Here is a 23,035-nt window from a genome sequence, read left to right as displayed (position 1 = left end):
AAAAGAATAGTAATAATATAAATAACTTAATTGCATACTGAGATGGATAGAACCTTTAACATACCCAAAAAGTCTGGATAAATTTATCTATGGAATGAAAATAAATACCCCCTCTAAGTAAACATGAATAATTAGTTACGAAAAAAATCAGTGGCACTTCTCTTCTGCAAAATTCCCCTATGGAGCAACTGTCGATTTCATCGCCGTCGATGAGGAGAAACTAGTCAATAGCCTTTTAAGAAGATAGTTTACCTCGAATATAAAATAATGTACATTTTTCTTACTAGGTTAGATACAATCGCATGAAATAGAAACACAAAATTCTGCCTCAACAAGGTCTCTAAATTGTTTCCCTAGCTTACACAGTTCATGCAAGGACAGGATTTGCTTGCTTCCCTGTCTCTATCACATATAAACGCAGACATGTGCGACGACATTACAGGTAAGCAGAAAGAATCAAGCAAAGATGATGATGTATTAGCAAAAGGCTGTAGTTGGTGCTAGTCTTACAACGACGAACAACAATACTCGGCTGAGATTTGCCCGGAAACTTAAATTAAGGAAGAAGCTTACAGGCAAGTCCTCTGCATCCTTGCGACAGTACTGTACAGTATGCTCTCCCAGTATCCGAGGGGGGCTCTGTTTGTTTGTCTCCCTCGTTTACTCATGCTATTTGGTCGAGTCCGCTAAAGAATATGGGCGATTGTGTGGACTCCGCTGTGTGGAAGTTGAAGCATTTGAACTCTTTCGAATATATTCAAGATCCTTTCACAGCCATCTCTGGCGAGGACTTTGGTGATAACAAAGGGCGCTCATCTCCAAGATTTCTTGTATCGGTAGAATCATCCGAACCATCATTGCAGCTTTTGGAAGAGACTTCGTCTTTGACCGTGTGTTTTGCCACTTCTGCAGTTTCAGACGGCCCCTTCTCAGGATTTGGTGTGACGGAATTCTGGTTTACACTTGGAGGAACATTTTCGGTTGCTTGTTTGTTGCTGGATAGTCCACCGTCCTTTAAGGTAGAGCAAAAGACAGCTCTGGGTTTTAAGCCTTTCGGAGAGAGTTGCAACCTTTTTGCCTCACTATCCTCTTTCGGGACTAATTTGCGTTTCAATGGGAACTCTACCAGTCCCCCATCTTCTTCAGACGAGCCTGTAGTCTTTTTTGGAGGCGGCCTGTAGTCCTCGTCATCTTCATCATCGTCATAATCAACCAGTCCACCAGACCTTCAATTTTAGACAGAATAATTAATGTAGTTCTTCCAAGGGAAAGATTTCCGACTCAGTCTGGTAGTAAAATACCTAGGTGATGGATTTTCCGGAGTAGAGCCATTAACTAAAATGGGAGGTTGAGGTTTTCCTCGTTTAATGCTTGCTGAATGAGCAGATGCTGAATCTTCCTCATCACTGAAGCAAACAAATCAAATATTTATTATCATATCAAGATCCAATCTTTTAGTTGCGATATACACCATGTTATATTCATGAGAGGAGAAGCACCCACCTGTCCTCATTGAAATAATCCTCTTCTTCTTTTTCCAGAGCTCGTTCATCAAGTCGTTTCCTTTGGTCTAACAATGAACCAGTGCTTGCTGTACCAACATTTTCAAGCGACTGCAAGTGGCAATATGTTTCATTTGCGGAACACCACCAAGATGAGGTGCATATATCACAGAGAAATGACGATACCTGTTCGTATTTAACTTTCAGTGCATGAATAGAAGAGAGAGTTTCAAATTTTGCCAGCTGATCCCAGAAAGTATCCACCAGATACCGTAATAATATTTTCAAATTCTCCTGCAAAAGCCATGCATGAGAAAAAAAGAGTTTGGTAAAGGCGAAAGCCATGCATATCCCAATCAATCAATGCAATGTACATACACGTATATAAATATGAAAAAAATTAGAACCTTCCGGATATATTCAAAGAGTTCAAGAACCGCAGAATTTAGAAGATTATAACGATCCCCATTGGCCACAAAGGCGTCTACAATTGGTTTGAAAAGGTTGTTCTTAACAACATGATTCATTAGGTGCTCATCCTGCAAAATCCAATAAGAATAGGGTATAATATCAGTCGCTGTAGAAGAATAAAATGGGATCTCTGCCCTATGATCGGCTCAAGGCAAAAAATAATAATATCTCGCGAAATCTGTAACACAGTCAAGATAAGGGGTCAGCAAGTATTTTTTTGACATCAACATGGCTAGCCAATTAAACAAAAATACATTTTTCAACACCTTTTTTTTAGCCAAGGTTACTTCTGGAAATGGGTTATCAGCCAATAATATGGTGAGAAAAAAAATTGCACCAAGAAAATACAACTAGCTATATATGCCTAAGGATCTTTGTTTACATAATCTGCCACTTCTGAAAAATCATATATCCATAGATCAATAAATTTACATTAGTGTCAGAAAGCAACACCTTTTTCAACACCTTTTTTTTAGCCAAGGTTACTTCTGGAAATGGGTTATCAACCAATAATATGGTGAAAAAAAAATTTGCACCAAGAAAATACAGCTAGCTGTATATGCCTAAGGATCTTTGTTTACATAATCTGCCACTTCTGAAAATCATATATCCATAGATCAATAAATTTACATTAGTGTCAGAAAGCAATAAGAGTGAGAATGCAATACTATTTACTTACACTGCGAGAAACAAGCGCTCTCACAAATCTAATAGCAGCAACAACAAGGTACTTTTCTCTTCTTTTTGTCAGGTATAGAACCTTATCGATCACATTGTTAAGAAGAAAATCGCATCTACAGAGAAAATGAAAGATAGATCAGAACAGGGTTCTTGATCGCATAGACATAGTCAAGCAGAGTGAAAACCTTACTTTATCCTGTAAGGATGCTGCACAACGCAGAAACATAGCAAATCACAGGTATTTAACAAAATTTCAGGCTTCACGGATCTTTGAATCCCGGGTCCTCCAAGTGAAGTATCAGACTTGCTGCCAGGACCATCACTATTTGACTGGCATGATGACAATGCATCAACTAACTGATTCAAGTGCTTTTCATAGAAAATCTCCACAATATTTTCTCTCTGCAATAAATTGAGACAGTCAAACACATGCTATAATCACCTAAAGGAGTTGAAGTGTAAGGGAATATTCATAGAGAAAATTACTACTCCCTCCATCCCACCATAAGCGAGGCGGAGGGAGTACATCATTTTACAAAATTCGAATATAGAGACTCCCATATTGTGAGGAGAAAATAATGTGGAAAAAGAACGAGGGAAACAGTTGTACAAGTAATGTACCTGTGCGCCTGGTGGAGAATCCAAAAGACTGCGAAGAATTTCAAAAAATTGGCAATGCATATTATCTCCATAATCTGTAAGCATATGTTTCACCTGCACATTAAGAACCAAGTTACCTTAAGCTAGGAGTGTACTACATATACAAAGAACTGGAGAAAGTTTATGGATCTATCGGGACTTTCTTTCTCAAGGCAACTCTATTTCATTATCATGCTATCATCATATTTCCAGTTTACTCAATCTATCAGTATTCTTCCAACCCACCTCCTCCCACTAAAGAAACAATGATAAAGAACCTAAAGATACTAATGATTTCCCTCACAAGGATAATTAGTTAAATCCACTTCTGAAAAAGAGCTTAAAGGCGGCTCAAAGTAATACTCCCATCCAAGGGACCCCTGCATGTGACAGACGGGATTTTATGCACACTTATTTTAAGGAGTTTAAGGAGAGAGAGAAAAGGTTGTTGGATGTTTTAAAGTAGATAAAATTCTGTTGAGTGTTTTAAAGTAGAAAAGAAGAATAAAGTAAGAGAGAAAATGTTGTTGGGTGTTTAAAGTTGGAAGGGAGAAATAAAGTAAGAGAAAGAAAAGGTAATTGAATATTTTAATTATTTTCTAAATAAGTAAGAGGTCATCTTGGTTGGGACTGATGAAAAATGAAAGTGAGTCATCTTCCGTAGGCTGGATGAAGTATAATGAAAACTTTGGAAACAAGGATCATCTGCTCATAAGCTTTACCAGAGCATCTTCTTGCTTTTACATATAAATCCAACTTCAACATATGACAGTTATTTGCCCCATTTAACAGGATTTTCTCAATAAGACTACTACATGGTGTGGTCAATTTACACAACTAATCGGACCTGACCAATATCTGCAGCCAAATGAATCAGGTATGAAATCACTTAAGTAGATTAGTCAAATTCTCACCATGAGTCCAAGAAGAGCTCCTTCCTGCCGACTGACATAAGATCGCAAAATATTCCCATCCAGACTCTGAAAAAGAACGAGGATGTCTGTCCTGCATCCATTATGGCAAACAATCATGGAGCGATCCTAAATGTACAGAATACAACATAGAATACCAAAAATTGTAGTACAAGATCTTCATTATAAAGACTGATTTATTTCATTACCCAGTCAATACAAGCTTATAGTCTTCACTTTGCAAGACATCCGCTATGATGTCAAAAATGCCTTCACTCACTAGATCCCTACAGCATAATATAATTATCTATAATCAGCAAAAGTTGTCAACATTTGAGCTATGAGGTGGACAACAAGGCAAATATATTATTTATCCTGTAAGGTATGAAAGTTAGTTTAAGAAAAAAAATAGACAGGCAGAGCTTAACATACCTAAATAGCCGATGCTGATGTACCATCTGCAAGCTCTTACTTAAGGTACAGAACTCGCGCAAGAAGTCTACCTATTTTAACACAAAAAACAAGGTGTGGATTTCTGGATTACTATTTTGACAACACAGAAAAAAGAAAGGCTGTCTCTCCATCATGCATAGTCAATTGAATATTAAACTCTAGACTTGAAGTATAAAGACTGATCTACTAAAAACCAAAAGCAAGCGGGAAGCAATATTATCGGTGATACAAAAACATCCAAGTCAACAACCAATACCTTTTATCTATGTTCACAGAACTTTACATGAAATGACAATATCAAACTACATAGACCAACCCAGGCATATTGCATAGAAGCTGCTACTAACTTTATATTAAACTGCCATGCATGCCAAAAATTGTGAGTTCATACTGAACCAACATTCCTATATGAATATCAAGGAACAATATTTGTGCACATCTCCACCAGGAATTCTTATACAGGAGCAATACAAACACTGTAGGTTTCACATGCATTTAAAAATAGCACCGCAAATATTATACTGACACTTTCTGAAATTATTTACTATCTATAGCTCCTGAAATTTCAATAGACATTGGTAATATACCTTTACAGCTCTCGCTACCAAGATACCAATATGGTTATTAGTAATCCATAATCCAAGGCTCAAGCCGATAACCAAGAAAACTCTCACTTTATGATGCAAATAAAGTAGAAGCACTTTTACCCCCACATCATCCAAATTACCAATGATGAGAAATTTGCAAAAGCAAGTAGGCATGTGTATTTTAGATAAGATTGGGTGTTCAGTAATACACACTACACTGTAACTGACCAGTCATTGGCAATTTTTTTTAAAACCTAAAATAATTTGGGAAATTTCTTAAAGTAACGTTATATACTAGGAAAAGAAACGAATATCACAGAGAACAAGCTAACGGACAAAAATTATAAAATACAATATATTTATAAATTACTACTACTATAAAATGAAAGCAGGTTGAATGTAGGTTTACGCATGTTTTACGTGCAGCAGGTAAGAGATTGCTCATGGACAATAATGAGCATCAGCAGACACATTAGCAAGTTATAGTCCTCGCAGGACTACAAATGATAATGTTGCATGCTATGAAGAACAAGCGACAGGGACGCCCCCAGGTCCATGTACTCGGTCCTGGACCAAATACGAAAAAATACACCCTGGGACATATTTTATTTTCACAACTTTTTTTACTTTTTATTAAAGAAAATACATTTTTCATCCAATTTCTTCTCTGCGTGCTAAGAGCACTAAACCCTAAAAGATATGGCATAATGTATCCCCTTATGATATTGTACATGTATTTCGTGTTCGTCCCCATATGCTTCCTAGGTTGCCAAACAGGTACAAGTGGTTTCCCCAAGACATTTAACAAATAAAAGTAATGTTCATCAGTGCACAAAATGCAGCCTGGATCTTTTTTGTCTTGAACCCCATACCCCTATAATAATGAGTAGGGGGTAGTTCCAAAGCAGAATTAAATATAAGGGAATCCAATGTGTACCACAGTTCTCTTTGATTCTATGGAAATGGTAGGAGCCTTCATCCTAGCAAATAAATCCTTGATAAAGGCACTATCATCTTTCAGCAAGGAAATAATCTGCAAGGAAATAACTAAAATTAATGAGAAAAATAAGCATGATAAGAAGTGCTGAACCAACTGATATAAATCTTACAATTGCATTATTTGAATGAATAATAGAATTTAGATTTCCAACTATGCCTTCATCCAAAGCTCTGGGCAAAATGACATCCTAGAATGAGCAACGCAATCATCACATTTCATTCTTCAAATCAGTCAATCACAACAAGAATATGTGATATGCAGTGCAAATCACAAAATGATACCTTCAGATACCCAACTCGGTAAGTTTGGTGTATCTTTGAAAGAACTACAGGATCCTTAATAGGTACAACCTGAAACAACACACATGAAAAATTAGCACTGTATCTTCAATAAGAGATTTCTTCAGCATCCCCTTTGAAGTGTCCACAGATGGAATGGGAATTGTTGAAGTATAAAGAGGTTTTACCTCCTTAAAAATTACATCCTCTTTTAGAAAGTTGCGGTGATGGGTGAGAGGTCCCTGTGGGTCATCTGCAAAACCATATGAAGCACCAACCAAGATATTCAGAGAGGTGCCGATGGTCTGAAACAATTGGAGATCCAATTATATGTATACTTTAGCATGGAGAAACACTTACACTCTAAGCATCCCATTATATCCATGATCAATTCATCCCCAAAAATTTTCTCAAAGATCTGAGCACTGTTTAGCAGAACTGCAAGTAAATGGTGGATTAAAAACATTCAAAATGTTGGCATGGCTCGAATACAATACTATGCCAAGGAGAACAGAAATTCTGCTTACTGATTCCCCTAACAATTTTGAAAATTAAGTGAAGACCATCAATGTTTTCCAAATCTTCACATATCCTAAAAAGTTCCATCAACTTCCGGAAAAAATCTTGCTGCATCACAAATAAGCTTAACTTAAGTCAGCATCAACTGATAATAAGTTAAGAGGGTATAAGCATCAAGCAAGAAGAAAATCAGATACAAGAGAAGAAAGGAAAACAACACCACAAAATCTGAAAAATGGCATAGAATCAACTTATCATTCCTTTACAGGTTCACATAAACTATCAAAGTATAAAACAGTGTATCATCACTGTTACTAAATAGCATGAAATGAAAAGTTTCTAGATTAATAAGTTATAGTCTTAACAGATCTGACATGAGACCATTTTCCCAGCAAACAAAAAGGTTTTGCATTATTACAATTACTTACAGATGCACAAGCATGTGCACCATAGGCAGGAGGAGTATGATAAAGCATAAAAGTACAGAGCACTTACATCATTCAATATAAGTTCAGTCACACGCAATTGATCTGCTATGCCACTCTCAACAATCTGCAAAGCCAGAACAAACACGTGGATAATATTGGAATATGCAAAGGATAATAAAGTAACACGAGAGTTCAAAAAGAACAAAAAAATAACAGGACTATCATCAAAATATACAATGAGAAAATTCAGGGGAATTGATCAAGTACCTTAAGTATCGAAGGGAGGGAAGACAACTCAACTGGAGGCAGTTCCCTCAACTCACTATTGATGTTGTTGAAAGTTTCACCTGAAAGATTCAAAATATCAACCAATACAGCTATTACCATTTCTTCTGGGACTAAATTTCTCAAATTAAGTATTTCCTATCAATGTTGTCAAATATCACCCATGGTGGATAGCGATGGCCGTTTACCGGCCAAACACCAACACCATGCTTTGGCATGGAAGTTTTCTGTGCCAATCTATGGCAGCCGCATATGTATGGAGACATTTGGTCAATGGCGACCAAGTAGGGCTTGCCAAACCCATTAACCCAATACCCGACCCATTTAGACATTTACAGTATGGTTTAAGTTAGGGGATTCCCTCCAGTAACCTCAACAAAGTATTTTCAATTTTTGTTGTGGAATCTCATTATACAAGAGTCCACACTGAGGTAACTACCCTTTATGTTCATTATGTTCAGGTGTGGTAAGAAAACATGGTTTTGGTTTTCTAAGATAATTTCTTAAAGAAGCACAAAAAAATTCATTATTCTTAAGCATTCTGGCAGGACTCTTTTTGAAAAATAAAATATAAGCCACAGAAAGAAGAATTTATAGGAATGGTTACTCGTTAGGCAATTTGATAAGTTAATAACATTTACAAGAAAGTTAATCATTACACCAGATGTAATAATAACCATGTGGTAAATGATAGTTCCTTTTATATGCAAATTACCTTGTATATATACTACAACTAATACTGCTTCAATATTATGACAACTTCACATGTTGCCAAATAATTACATCACTATAATATGGATAGAAATAAATAGAGAACATAAAAGATACATGTGAGAATATATATCATTATTTGATTTTTCAAATTTAATGACATGAAAATTGTCTGTTGAAATGTCAATTGTACGAGGGATTATAGAAAAAAGCACATGAAAGATTATCCCAAAAACAAGAGCATGTAAACCTAACAAGTAACACATTGTCCCTCAACAACCATCAACACTAGAATCTCATCTCTTTACACTTGAATGTGCTTCTCCAAAAGACATTCAGATACTATAAGGCACCTATAGCATGGGAAAAATTATAAAACTTACAATAATTACAAAGACATGGGTAATAATTACACCAACCGTAGGAAACTTACTGGCAAGTGAGTTAAACTGCATGTTCCTTTGCAGACTACATATGTGATCCCTGCATGGATCACAATTAATATGAAGATGTGTAAGCTGAGCAGCACACGTTAAATAGCTATATACTAAAAGGAAGTTGACTTAAATCACAATGAGGTTGATACTAACCATATGTAAGAGCAACCAGTTGTCTCTTGGAAGCTAAGGGCCAATTCAGTTGAAAACTCAGGATCCCGCCAGGATATAATTGTATCTGAAAATGTAAAATGCAGTATAGAACTTATAGAAGGTAACAAGACAAGAATAATGAAATTCATGCATGAAAAAAGAACCAATTCGGAAAAGGACACCTTCTTGCTTGCGATAGATATCATCTGAGCTGATGCGGTGCAGCAGTAGTGTTTCATTGTCCTCCTCATCAATAACAAACAGACCTAGGTCTTCCGATCTCTGCACCACAAGGAATAATGTTCAGTAAAAATATAATATGCAGCCATCATGCCAAGAAAAACATGGTAAAGAGAAATATGGTAATAAAACCTCCAAGTAATCAACAGTGACATGCCCAGTGCCTTGATCATCCCATTTCCCATCTTCATTCAAGCGGTATACTTTTACACGCTGGAAACCAGGAGACGTGTGAAGAATTATGAAAAGAAAGATTTACACGCAGCAAAACGGACTTACTAAAACTATCAATCAGTCCTTCAAGAGTTTAAGAATGCACTCAACAACAAAAATCCAAAAGAAACATCTATTAAAAAAAATTGTGTGAGGCTCTTGGTTTCAAGATGGTGGACATGTATATATTTGTTCGGGTGGCTTCGTTATAGACTTATAGTTATGGTTATGGCAATGAATTTTGAAAAAGGATTTTTCCATCTATATTTACTTTCCCTCATGTTTGCTTCCTCCCCAAATAAGTTGGTCTTACCACTCCTACCACTACAGGAATTGTAGAAAAAAACCCACCTGAATGGCTTTCCAGTCTATAACTTAAATCGGTAATATGAAATTTAATTTAAATAAATAATTCAAACATATACCCCTATATAGATATCAAATAACTCTCCATCCTATATTCCTCACGAATTACCTCTTCCATCCTGGTTGCTCCGCTCAAACTTTGCCATACTACTTCCCTTAAACAGATTTAAGATAATCCATAATATACAGATCACAATCTTAACTGTTACTTACATTTCTAAAACATTAAATTATGAATTTAAATAACACCCTTGAGAAATGTGTTTAAAATATATAATCAGGGAGATCCGAATACCTAGTTTAATTTTTAACCTCTCTCATAAAAGATAATACAATCAAGATATACACTACCAGAAATGTTAGAATCTCATTTAGTAATAGGTTTAATCAACGGCTAAAAGAGAGTGGTCCGACCATCAGAACCACATAGTCAATTCTCTGTCATAATATTACTTTTTCTTTTGTGAAAAAGAAATTTCCTGTAATATTCTAGAAACATGAAAGTAAAAAATGCATCACAAGACTTGTGATACTCTTTAATAGTAGAGTTTCTAAAGTTCAGTTGGGAGTTGGGATAGATATTTCATGAACTTCTGATTAAAACGTCCTTGGAAGAAGGCCTCAGATTTATTCTCCTTCTACAGCCCTCTGATATAAGCATATGGCAAACTTCGAAGAAACTAAAAAGACATTGTTTAGTTGATTTCATGATTACTAAGACATAGCCTTCAAAATATATTCATGCACTTTCTAACGGAATTTCAACATACGTCCAGCCTTGCAACTACTCAAGAAATTCAATTACACTGGACCAGCAGTGCAAATCTACTTACTATTAGATATCCATAAACAGGGAGTACCCCAAGTAGTAATGAAATCTCAAAAAAAGTTGAACTACGAGTGATCAAAACATCTTACGAAAAGATATCAACAGAACAAGATTGTCTTCCCCTACTTACCAGTCTAATTTATTATCAGTACAATTAGCTTGCTTGTTTGCTACTAATACTATCACTTAACCTTCAAACTCATCTACTACATTGCAGTCAGAAGTAGCAAAACACATTCACACATATTAAACAGTATCAGAAAACAACTTTCAGATTAAGAAATAATTGTTGCGTTGTATAGTGGGAACTTTTTTAAGCGCATATAATGATTCTAACCCCCCAAATTCAAGCCAGTTATTACTTGAATCAACAAGTAAATATTTCATCGCAAAAAGAATAAACACGAGAGCTCTAAATCGAAACCTGAAATGGACCTAACCCTCTCCAATTCAACCCTAAGCCTAAGACACAGAAAAAACTTCTTTCTTCGATGGTGTGTTTTTCCCTTTACTGACCTGCGTGGTATTGTTCGGTGATTTGTCCTGCGACCCCATTGAAAACACCAAGAAGCTAATCTCGATGCGAATTCCGTGCGAGAACAGCAAGGGGAAGAACTTGCTGAGCTCAAATCACCAAACCCCCGAACGCGAAATTAGGGTTTTGAAGAATAAATAGGGCAGGAGACGAGCTGTTCCGACAAAATCAGGAGCTTGCACGGGCGGGGCTACTGTATTGGAATGAGTAGAAAAACCCTAACCACCATTGGTATTGAGAGTGAGCTTCCAGCCTCCCTCTTCTCCCTCTCTCTCTCTCCCGTCCCTCTGTCCTATCTGTCGCGGGTTTCTCTTTTCTTTCCTTCTTTTTCTACCGAGTCCTTTTTTTTATTTTTGCCCCGGCCTTTGAACGCAGAGTAAGAGCACTCAGCTGGATGACGATTTTAACCTCGTTTTTAGATGGAAATTACTGTTCTGCCACCCCGCCATTTTCCGACATTTACGCGCTTTTCCTTTCTGGTCAAACAACTCCAATCACAAATATGGAAAATGTGATCTTTATCTATTTTTAAATTGTTTTTATTTTGGGTTTTGTTTTAATTTTTTGGTCTATAAGTTTAATGTTATGTTTCTTTTTGTTTTAATTTAGGTAAATTATTAGGGGTATTGGTATTTAAAATTATAAATTTATGCTAAAATTTGGTATTTTTCACGAAATTTAAAATTAGTTTTGCACCACTTTGTTTGGTACTTCTCGCGGCATGTCTATCACCATATTTAACTAACTTACGAGACATTTTTATCTTACTTGACACACTTAAAGAAAATGAGTGCAAAAACTAGTGGAATGTGGATCATATTTTTGTATACTTCATTCGTTTGATAAAAATAAGTCATTTGGGAATGTCACGGATTTTAATACTCCAGCCGTCCACGAAAAATATGACACTTTGTGAATGACATGAGTTTTAATATAGAATTGATGAAGTATGAAAGAAGGAAAAAAAGTACTGGTGCTAGTGGAATGTGGGGTCCATATTATTAGTAAGAGATAAAGGAAAAAAGTAAGAGAGAAGTTGTTGAAAACTTTAATTTTTTTAATGTGCACCATTTTTTATAAACAATAAAAAATGACAAATGTGTCCTATTTTTCGTGGACGGGGGTACGTAATTTGTACAGTAAAAGAGATAGAGAAAAAGTTGTTGAAACATTGTAGAAGATGATGTGGCCCTTAAATGATGTAGTAAAATGAAAGAGAATGCGAAAAAAGTTTTTATAAATAGATATGAATTATTATTATGAGACCGACAAAAAGAAATACTTCCTTAACCTATTTCTTTGACACTAAAGGATAGTAAATATGAGTGTAATGAGTTATTAAAATATATGGCTAACACATACTAAAATTAGAAAGTATACACATGAATGATGGACAACCGAAGTCACAAAATGTATCATATTTGGACAATTGGAGGGAGTATTATATAAAATTTTGTCAAACATATTTCCTCCTTTTGTCAATACGTATCATAATACTCTAATTTAGTTTGGATTTTTTAAAATACCCATAAATGTGTTAAAGTTAATGAAATATAAATGGTATTTTATATATTAATTTTATAATAAAATTTAAATAGAATGAGTAAATGAAATATGTCATCTATTTATTAATTATTCCATATAAAATATACTCCAAATAAGGTAATGTAATGATGATCGGACTAAAAATGAAATACTCTATCCGTCCCATTTTATGAGTCCCGGTCATTTTTGCACACCCATTTTGTATCACTTTTGCACACCCATTTTGTAAAAATAGTACTAATAAATAGTTAAAGTTAAAAAATAATAAAATAAAAGAGAAAATAATATTGAGAAGAGTCTTGTTAACATTATTCTCTTTTTATATCTACATCGAATATGATCATGTGATATACTCCATCCGTCCACGATTAAAAGTCTCATTTCTAAATGGCACGGGTTTTAAGAAATGTTAAGAAAAGTGGGTGGAAGAAAGTTAGTGGAATAGGGGTCCCACTTGTATATATTAGTTTTAAATGATATGTGAGTGAAATGAGTTAGTGGAATGTGGGGTCTCTTTACCATTTATGGTAATTATGAGCCGGGACTTTTATTCGTGGACGGACCAAAATAGAAAAACGAGACTCTTATTCGTGAACGGAGGGAGCAATGACGATGTGATCTATACATCTATATCACACATATTCGTCCTAAGTTAACTCTCTTAATTATTAATCCATTGGTCTTGGATTTATTATTCCAATTTTATCTACTAAAGTAAGAATATTTCTTAATTGTAAAATAAATTAATAATGGACAATAAATAGTTGGCACAGTGTAGTTGGATAAAATTTGAGACCGTTCGCCACGTCAGCGTCAGCCGGGGTTTATGTTTATCTCCAACTGTCGAATCGAATCACACACACGCACACACCTACTGAGCTCCGAGATGCATGCTTCAATTTCGCCTCTGTCGATCTCCAACCCACCGTATTCCACTCTCCGGCCACATTCGAGTTCACGACTGTGCGGCCTCCGGACAGAGGCGTTTGGATTTCGCTCGCCGCCGCAGTTCCGGAATCACGGCGTCAGAGCTGTCTCAGCGAAGGCGAATTCTCGGCGGCTGTCAGTTTCCTCGGCTTCGAATTCAGCTGCGGGCAATGGAAGCAGCGCTCCGGCATCGTTCGATTATGATCTCGTCATTATTGGAGCTGGTGTCGGCGGCCATGGGGCTGCGCTGCATGCCGTGGAGAAAGTAGGAGCTTTGATTTCATTCTTAGTTTGTGCCTTTATGCTCGGGTGATGACTGATTTCGGTGGTTAGGGCTAAATTCGAGCTGAAACTCTGTGGTGTTAGGCTGATTTTGGAGTGTTTGAGCTTCATTATTGATTACTAATATGTGAAAGTTTGATTCTATATACCTTAAGTTCCAGTTTTAGTTTATTATGACATTTTTCATTTCCATCTTGAGGGTTTTGAGCTAAAAAATTAGCTACATTGTTCAATAACAGTTCATGTTATAGGTTAGGCTTTTCAGTTGCATTCGATTTCATAATTGATGGATAAGCCTCTTATACCCTTGACCAAGGTGTTGAGCTGGAAATTCAGCTATATTTATGAATTTTATGGTTTTCAACTTTTGAGCCTTAGTTGAATCATGAGATGTGTTGGGTTTAGAATGGATTGAGTCTGAACATCACTTGGATCTTCACTTTGCTTGCACCATGAAATATTATTTCCAATCTTTATATTTTTATCTCTCTTTTATATGAGAGATAATTCTATAGATGTATTAGTTGTAATAAAACCTCAAGAATTCCATGGTTACTTTCAGGGTCTCAAAACAGCTATTATTGAGGGCGATGTGATGGGTGGAACTTGTGTAAATCGAGGGTGTGTTCCTTCTAAAGCCCTACTAGCAGTAAGTGGTAGGATGCGCGAACTTCAAGATGAGCATCATCTGAAAGCTTTAGGTTTGCAGGTATTTCCTTTACTCTTTAGAATAAAAATGAAAATCACAAATTCAATAGTTTCATTCAGAAGTTGTGTAGCTTTCTTTATACGATACCTCAGCATAAGCCTCTGAAAATCTATTTGTGGGAATAATAGCTGACTTTGTTCTAGATTATTACAATTGTGGACAGTGTTTATTACTACTACTCCTTTCATATGCAGTTTAAATTATTCACCATACACCTATCTGTACTTGTTTGTCCGTAAAATGAGTTGAGACCAGCCATCTAATCCCTGAAACAATGATAAGCATAAGGAGTTAGTGGTTGAAGTTTGTGTTGAAATTAGATTATTCTTCACACTTGATGCTGAAATCGCTCTTAGTTCTTAATTTTGTTGTGTCTTGTTTTTTCATTGTATCGTAATTACTACAATGACATTCCTTTGACTGAACCGATACTTCCAAAGATTAATTATGCCTCTATGGTTCCTTGAAACTGCGTCATAACTTGGTCTTTTTTTCTTTTTGATCTCTAATTATAGGTTGCTGCTGCTGGGTATGACAGACAGGCAGTCGCCGACCATGCTAATAATCTTGCTTCAAAAATCCGTGGTAATTTGACTAATTCACTGAAAGCACTTGGCGTGGACATTTTAACAGGATTTGGCACCATAGTGGTATGCTCTAACTGTTACCCTTTAAACTGTATATAAATATTGACTGAAAACTATTCTCTTATTCTAGATATATTGGAGGACAATGTAACTGATGGGACTGCTTATTCAGTTTGATTCTTTCATAATGAGGATCGAGTTCGTATGATTCACTCTAGAAATCGCTTTAATTATTTCAGGGTCTTCAGAAAGTCAAATATGGAAAAATTGGTTCATCTGACAATGTGGTTACTGCAAAGGACATAATTATTGCCACAGGGTCAGTTCCTTTTGTTCCTAGAGGAATTGAAGTTGATGGTAGATACTCTCTCCATTTAATTACTACTATTTTGATATCCACACTCCCTGACAGATCTATTGTCTCTCTAACATTTATTGATGACTCAGGAATGCATTATCTGATACTTGTATCTTTATCACTTGCTCATTGTCTATTTTTTTGTCAGCTGAAAATGCCATGACCTGCACACAATTATGCAACAGCGTGCTATGTTGATCTTCTGTAACATACTTTATATGTAATCCATCTTTTTCTTATGAATCTAAATGGTGCCGTAGTTGGGGGAGGATGAGAGAAGAAAAATAGATTAGTTAAAAAAGAGGTCATGTTTTCTCCTTTTCTCTTTGTCCTCTGTTTTTTGGAGCATTGTATGTCTTATAGGTGATATCTCTATCATTCTCTTTAAACATTTGATTGGTATCAAATAACCTGATGCATCCTAGTATCCCTAATCTGCAGGGAAGACGGTAATAACCAGTGACCATGCCCTTAAATTGGAATTTGTTCCGGATTGGATCGCCATAGTTGGAAGTGGTTACATTGGGCTTGAGTTCAGTGATGTATACACTGCTCTTGGTAGTGAGGTAATGGCCAAAAAAATGCATTCTTCTCTAGCTCTTTCAAGCCTGATAAAAAAAAGGGTATTTTAACTTTTTGTTTCTCAAACTAAAAAATTTCTATTTTGGTGAGAAATTGTAAGAATGAGAGAAATAGATAATCAACCCGGTTCCTATTCTCGTCAACACCTTAACCTTTTTTTGGACAAACTCAAACGTCTTGCTAAGACACGATCCCTACCAGAGATGGAGATGCTCCTTCAAGCAACTAATTATGCAAGGTTATATAGGTTACATTCATTGAAGCTATGGATCAACTTATGCCCGGATTTGATCCTGAGATAGGCAAGCTAGCTCAACGAGTTTTGATAAATCCACGAAAAATTGATTATCACACTGGAGTATTTGCTACCAAGGTATATAGTTGTTTCTTATTTTGCTCATAGCTTCCTCTAAAGCATACTGATAAATTTTATTCTGGTACTTTCGAAAGATAACTCCTGCAAAAGATGGGAAGCCAGTGACTATTGAGCTTATTGATGCGAAGACAAAAGAACCAAAAGATACACTGGAGGTAACAAATACTTTTCCTGGTTACCCTCTTCCATGCATTCCTATGAACTAACGAATGTACAACCTGGGACTTGCCGCCTCCTTCACCCAAAATTTCAGAAAGAAAGTAAAAAAGTTCACCAGCGCTCAAGTTTAAATAGTAACCAACTGAGCAAAAGAAATTTGAATTTCCTTCAATATACTAGTACATGTTTTACTCATGCAAGGGTCTCTGGAAGCTTTCTTACACCCATCAAATTTGACTCTTCGCATTTAGTAGTGTAAGATATGAACTGTCTGTGAGCAAGTAACACTGTTTTGATGTAGGTCGATGCAGCATTAATTGCAACCGGAAGGGCTCCATTCACAAAAGGCCTTGGACTGGAGAATGTATGCATTTGATAACCTATCTTATATATTATAAATTTGTTACCAAACCAACGTATGGTCCTTGTATTTTGGTTCTGTTGCTCATACATTGCACATGAGTTTCTGTACATTGAATGAATTTTCACTTTATCAGTATCAAAGTATATAAAAGACGGTCTGTCTTCACATGACTGCAGATTAATGTGGAGACACAAAGAGGTTTTGTTCCTGTTGATGAGCGCATGCGAGTAATTGATGCAGATGGAAACCTGGTTAGTTGGTCATGTATTTGTCACTGGCAACTTTTAACGACAAGCTTTATTGTGCTTGACACAATATTTCTGTCATCAGATCCCGCACTTGTACTGCATTGGTGATGCAAATGGTAAATTGATGCTCGCCCATACAGCAAGTGCTCAAGGAATTTCTGGTAGGTGATTGTACTTAATTAAATCAGTATGTGAACTTATCTTTTACTTACTGTTTCTTCTAAAATATAATATATTCTTTTAACAGTTGTCGAACAACTTACTGGAAATGATCACGTGCTTAACCATTTAAGCATTCCAGCAGCCTGTTTCACTCATCCTGAGATCAGTATGGTTGGGCTAACCGAGGTAAATTTGTCGCATAGGACTTGAACTGGATTAACTCTTGCTTTAACTTCTTACATGAGTCACTTTCTAGTAACTTCAAACTATAATTACAATTATTTCATTTCATACAAGTTAAAACCTGCTTAACATCGCTAAATTTCATAAACTCTGCATAAAATTTGTGGATAGGATTTTGCCTGTTTGTGCCTACTTAAATCTCAATTATTTTACTTTACAGCCTCAAGCAAGGGAAAAGGCTGAAAGTCAGGGGTTTGAAATAAGTATTGCCAAAACGAGTTTCAAGGCCAACACCAAGGCCTTGGCTGAAAATGAAGGGGAAGGACTCGCAAAGGTCTGTCTCCTTTATCTTCTTTTTACTGCTATACAAATGTGTGAAAACATTACACGAGTTGTGGTAATTAGCACACACTTGATCGATGGATGTTAGAAAATCAACTTCCTGAGAATCAAGGATAAAACAGACTAAGGTTCCTTGTCTTCTCTCCTTTCTGAAGGGGAAAAATAGCATCATTTGAAGCAAGAAAACCATCTTCATCTGTCTTCCATGACCTATAATAGTCATTTGACGCATTATGTTATATGTGTGCGGTATCTTCATTAACCCGAATTGGAATGTTCAAATTATTTATTTATTTTTTAATATTTCTGCTTTTCATGAAATTTCTTTGATACGCCTTTGCAGTTGATATACAGACCTGATACCGGTGAAATTCTTGGCGTTCACATTTTCGGGATGCATGCAGCAGACCTCATACACGAAGCATCTAATGCTATTGCATTAGGAACCAGAGTTCAGGTATGGGAATGCTCATTGCTCACAATTAGCAATCTTGAAAGGTCCAACATGGAGGTATTGGAATATCACTTATGTTTTTTTGGTACCTCACAGGACATAAAGTTTGCCGTTCATGCACACCCAACATTATCCGAAGTTCTTGACGAGCTATATAAATCGGCGAAGGTAAGCTTCTGAGTTATTGGGATCCAATTATTATCACTGAACACACACAAACTCACAAATATTGCATAAGATAATTTCTTTACTGAAATCCCCTGGTACAGGTAAACTCCCATAATACTAAGCAAGTTAGTGAACCTGTTGCTGTATAACCACTCGTCGCTGCATAGGACCCTCATTCTTGTAAGAGATTTGCGAACGCAACTGTATAGGATCTTCATTCTTGTAAGAGATTTTTTAGCTATTACAAATGAGCAGGGAGTTTTTAAATCATCCAATGGTTATGAAAGTTTCAGAAAGACAAAGGCATTGATGCTATCAGAACAGCTGTGTTTGGTTTGCAACAACTCTTCAATTCGAACTTTCACCTCCTCAAGGTACACATCTTCAAATTGATAATTTATTATTAGAATATGACCGACTTCTAATCTGGTATCATTTGTTTTATAAAAGAAGTTCTCATTGATCCCATTATCAAATGAGGCAATAACAGTCTCTATTCTGACCGAAAGTGTAGATAACTGTATACAACACTGAATGATTCTAAATATTCGATCAAAGAACTTGAGCGGAGGAATAAGGCACAGAAACAATCCTTTGCAGAATGAAATACAATGGCAGAAGAAACTGAACAACCTGACAGCGTTGATCCTCTTTCGAGGCCACTTACAAACTCAACACTCGAATATAACTAAACTGATGGGCTGCAGACATTATCTTGCCAGTGCATTCGAGAAGTAGGTACCATAGAGTGCTGAACACAAGCGGTGCCCAACTCCCTACTTTCCAGCATGCGGTCTTTGGTATCGAGAACTTCATAAATGGTCTTGAAGTTGGTCAAGAAGTAGTGGAAATGGTCGGATGAGATTTATATAAAAACAGAACGCATGAATAAATTAATGAACTTGGGTTTTACCTTTTGGCAGTGTGATCACGTGTCATATGATACGAAGTTTAAGGTCGTTAGTTTGCAATCAGATTAAGGAAAACTACATAGTAATACATAGCTAGACAAGTCTAACAAAAATAAATCTATACACATTTTATTACACCACACATTCAGCTCAAACTATTAGAAATGGACCATATAGATTGACAAAATTTAAGAGATTCAATTATGGGCCAAAATGGCACATCTGACTTTCATAGTGTGAGTAGACAAAACAAGATATAGAGAGATAAAATTAATCATCGATCTAATACCATATTAGAAATGAGTCACTCATAATATGTGGGACATAATTTAGGAGATTTTAACACAATCCAAGAGTGATTCTTGCGTTTGGTTGAAAATATTCGAATCGTTACACCATACAAACCACATACATCACAAGTTGTAATAAAAAAACAAATATACCAACTATGTAAGGGGGAAAAGAATAGTAAGGAACAATTAGTATAGTCACAAATGGAGCATGTATATTTACCTTTTGGGCTCTAACGTATATACAATTTGAGGTCGAAGTTGTCGTACTCTTCTTGCTGCATCTCCTGAATTTGTTGTGCCGAGGCCACTACAGAAGCACCACATTCATGTATATAAATTTCTTGGAGAGTTGGGATATCTCCAATGGCGCTGGGGATTTCCTCTAGCTTATAGCAGGCGGATACAACCAACGTCTGGAGTTTAGGGAAGTTGGTCTCATCAGCTTTCCAGTGCACCAGATTTAAGGATTGTAACTGTAGGAACAGCAGTGAGCGAAATTCATCTCCTTCTGTCGCCTCCCACTCTTCCTCTTCCTCTTCCTCTGGCTCTGGCTCTTCCTCCTCCTCCTCTTCCTCTTCCTCTTCCTCTGCCTCTTCCTCTCTTTCAAATACACATTTACATATTTTCAGCACTTCCAGATTTGGTAGTGTACACAGAGTTGTCAACAAACTCCTAAATAGTACACACCTACGAAGAGTTAACTTTCTAAGATTACACGGAAATCTGAGTCTGTGCAGAAAACGACTACCATGTTTATCCAATTCTGATTGGCAATGCAATATTTCAAGCTTGTGAAGATGGCTAAGATCAACTTCAATGTTTGGTGAGTCTTCATAATGGATTCCCAACTTTATGATGTTTGGGATTCTTTTAAAAATGCCACTTATAATCAGCTTAGGAGTTACCCACACAATGTAAAGCGTCTGCAGCTTTTTGAGCTCAAATTTTATCTTCTTGAGTTTGAATACTGTACTCGATAACCTAATATGTATTAGCTCATACATCTCCCATAATTCAGATGGCACATAGGGCACATAATGTGCAGAAATCAAGGTTTGCAGATTTTGCAATCTTGATATTCCATTAGGTAAACGCGAAGAGCAGTTGATAGCTAAGTAGCGTAAGTTCACAAGTTGCAATATTTCTTTTGGGAAACATACCCATTACATCTAGCACCCTAACTAATCTTAATATGCCAAAAACAGGAGATATATTAATCTTATCATTAGTGCATATAAAAGATCGGGCAAGTGACATTAATTGTGGTGAAGCACACACATCTTCCATGTCATATGATGACTCAACACTTACACGCCGCATTGAATCCTTAACGTCTAAAAACTTCTCCTCTTTAGCCTTCTTTATGCATAAATCCCTCAAAAGATCATGGATTGAGTAACTCTTTGCTTTCCCATTATCACTTTCCTGTGCAACCAAAAGTAGATTCCTCTCCACGAGAACTTTTAAGTAATCCTTAGCCTCTTCCTCCAAATTCTTATCACCACTAGATTTCACAAATCCTTCAGCTATCCATAGACTCAGAAGTCTAGTTCCCTTAATCTCGTAATCTTCTGGAAAAGCCCCCATATATAAGAAACATGGTTTCAAGTAAATGGGTAAGTGGTTATAACTCAATGAGAGTATATTGGAGAACCGCTCCTCACATTTAACAATGGAAGCTTTTACATCTATTGAAAGATGCTCCCAAACATCTCTTGATCTTTCGACCTTTGACAAAAGCCCACCGATCACATGAATTGCAAGAGGAAGCCCACCGCATTCACTCGCAATCTTAGTTCCTATCTCTTGTAATTCAAGAGGGCAATCATCTTCTCCAAATATAGTTTGGTGAAGTAGATCCCAACTTGCAGACATGTTAAGCAATTGCAGGTTATGATGCAAACTCTTTGAGTTTACAACATATTGGGCTACATTAGATTCCCTGGTGGTGATCACAATTCGACTCCCATTACTGTTGTTTGGGAGATACATCCTTATCTCATCCCAGAACTTGGTGCTCCATATATCATCTAACACAATCATGTATCGGCGCCCAAACAACCTCTTATACAATATATCTTTCAACTCATTTTCACTACGTTTATTTAGTTCATCATCAATCTTTTCGTTTGGGCGACGAAGAAGACTTAATAGAATATCTCGCATATTGGGAAGTTGTGAAATTGCAGCCCAACCACGATAATCAAAGCTAGTAGTGATGAGCGGATCATCATAAAGATTTCGAGCAAGAGTGGACTTACCTATTCCACCCATCCCAGTAATGGGGATGATCTCCAGCTTGGTCTGCATATTTGTAAGTCGATCCTTCAACTGCAGCACATCTGCATCAACTCCCACCAAATCGCTCTTGGAGCTCGACAAAGGAGCACCAGCTGGAATCTTAATTTCCGCCACCTCCACGAGCTTAATAGATTCAAGTTGTTGATTTGCTTGCTGCACATCATGCGAGGAAGAAGCGCCAGTTGAGATAGTCTTCAACACTTGTTCCATTGCCAAATCCAGCTCTTGAGCTACTTGCTGCAGATCTGGTGTGGAGAAACTAAGCCGTGTGCCTTTAGTGGTGGAAAGCATTTTTCGAACCATTCTTGTTTCAATAATATCTTCTGCTTTATATGAAACATCTCTGATTTGGCTCTCCAAATTACTTGGTATGTTGGTGAGTGAAGACTTTTCAAGAATGTGGAGAAGAGATTCAGTTTTTTGGAGTAGGGATCGGAGTTGTGGTTTGTTGCGATCAACATTCCAAAGTGATTCTTCAGGATCAAGAATTAGTTGGAGGATAGTGATGAGTGATTGAAGATTGTATGCCATTTTTCAGATCTCTTTCTCACAAACAAAAACACAGCAAGGAAGAAAGATTGTTGCAAATAAAAAATGATGAAACTAACATCACAGTTTGTTGATCATTTTAAATTTCTTAGTGGTGACCTTGAGACCAATAATACTTATTTTATTGAATAATTTATTGGGTAGTTGGCTATAATTTTATTAGGGCGATTGTATTTTAAAGTAAATCCATATTGCTTGTTGTTCCTGAAACTCATTTGTGAAATCCTCAACATGTGCACAAGAGTATCAAGATTTCATCCAAGAGATAAGATGAGGATCTTGTAAGCATGCAATATT

At 36.4% G+C, this 23,035-nt stretch overlaps 3 protein-coding genes across 12 annotated transcripts; 1 reads left to right on the top strand and 2 right to left on the bottom strand.

Moving 5' to 3' along the window:
• Nucleotides 1-228: 228 nt before the first annotated feature.
• Nucleotides 229-11,606, bottom strand: LOC125193972 (serine/threonine-protein phosphatase 4 regulatory subunit 3). Of its 3 annotated transcripts, XM_048091945.1 has the most exons (24): nt 11,220-11,605; nt 9,428-9,508; nt 9,238-9,337; nt 9,056-9,140; nt 8,899-8,948; nt 7,737-7,816; nt 7,537-7,593; nt 7,050-7,149; nt 6,883-6,960; nt 6,711-6,775; nt 6,526-6,594; nt 6,354-6,431; nt 6,182-6,277; nt 4,637-4,707; nt 4,414-4,491; nt 4,208-4,298; nt 3,276-3,368; nt 2,845-3,056; nt 2,653-2,767; nt 1,910-2,041; nt 1,689-1,796; nt 1,504-1,613; nt 1,302-1,406; nt 229-1,226 (listed from the first exon to the last, which is right to left on the bottom strand). In XM_048091945.1, exons 1-24 carry the CDS (start codon nt 11,256-11,258, stop codon nt 758-760), a joined length of 2,562 nt encoding a protein of 853 aa, XP_047947902.1. In that variant the 5' UTR covers nt 11,259-11,605; the 3' UTR covers nt 229-757. The 3 variants fall into 3 exon arrangements, with proteins under 3 accessions (XP_047947902.1, XP_047947901.1, XP_047947903.1); XM_048091944.1 differs by having other exon boundaries at nt 1,504-1,796; nt 11,220-11,606; XM_048091946.1 differs by lacking the exons at nt 7,737-7,816; nt 8,899-8,948; nt 9,056-9,140; ... (1 more) ...; nt 9,428-9,508; nt 11,220-11,605 and having other exon boundaries at nt 7,050-7,165; nt 7,537-7,556.
• A 2,025-nt stretch (nt 11,607-13,631) lies between these two features.
• On the top strand, nt 13,632-19,609 carry LOC125193974 (dihydrolipoyl dehydrogenase 2, chloroplastic-like). Of its 8 annotated transcripts, none has more exons than XR_007171668.1 (17): nt 13,632-13,975; nt 14,555-14,701; nt 15,217-15,351; nt 15,528-15,645; nt 16,088-16,212; nt 16,476-16,601; nt 16,679-16,759; nt 17,065-17,127; nt 17,304-17,378; nt 17,458-17,536; nt 17,623-17,723; nt 17,941-18,054; nt 18,406-18,519; nt 18,613-18,684; nt 18,786-18,864; nt 18,978-19,058; nt 19,199-19,609. XR_007171668.1 is itself a non-coding variant. In XM_048091950.1 (16 exons), exons 1-15 carry the CDS (start codon nt 13,670-13,672, stop codon nt 18,831-18,833), a joined length of 1,704 nt encoding a protein of 567 aa, XP_047947907.1. In that variant the 5' UTR covers nt 13,632-13,669; the 3' UTR covers nt 18,834-18,864; nt 18,978-19,609. The 8 variants fall into 8 exon arrangements, 3 of the variants coding, with proteins under 3 accessions (XP_047947907.1, XP_047947906.1, XP_047947905.1); XR_007171667.1 differs by having other exon boundaries at nt 18,972-19,058; nt 19,285-19,609; XR_007171664.1 differs by having other exon boundaries at nt 18,972-19,058.
• A 509-nt stretch (nt 19,610-20,118) lies between these two features.
• Nucleotides 20,119-22,720, bottom strand: LOC125194526 (putative late blight resistance protein homolog R1A-10). The gene is made up of 2 exons (XM_048092790.1): nt 21,049-22,720; nt 20,119-20,999 (listed from the first exon to the last, which is right to left on the bottom strand). Exons 1-2 carry the CDS (start codon nt 22,718-22,720, stop codon nt 20,119-20,121), a joined length of 2,553 nt encoding a protein of 850 aa, XP_047948747.1.
• Between the last annotated feature and the right edge of the window lie 315 nt (nt 22,721-23,035).

The sequence above is a fragment of the Salvia hispanica genome, chromosome 6, assembly GCF_023119035.1.
Source record: "Salvia hispanica cultivar TCC Black 2014 chromosome 6, UniMelb_Shisp_WGS_1.0, whole genome shotgun sequence".
Taxonomy (NCBI): Eukaryota; Viridiplantae; Streptophyta; class Magnoliopsida; order Lamiales; family Lamiaceae; genus Salvia; species Salvia hispanica.
The sequence above is the reverse complement of the archived record's forward strand: the minus strand, read 5'-3'. Positions and strand labels throughout refer to the sequence as shown.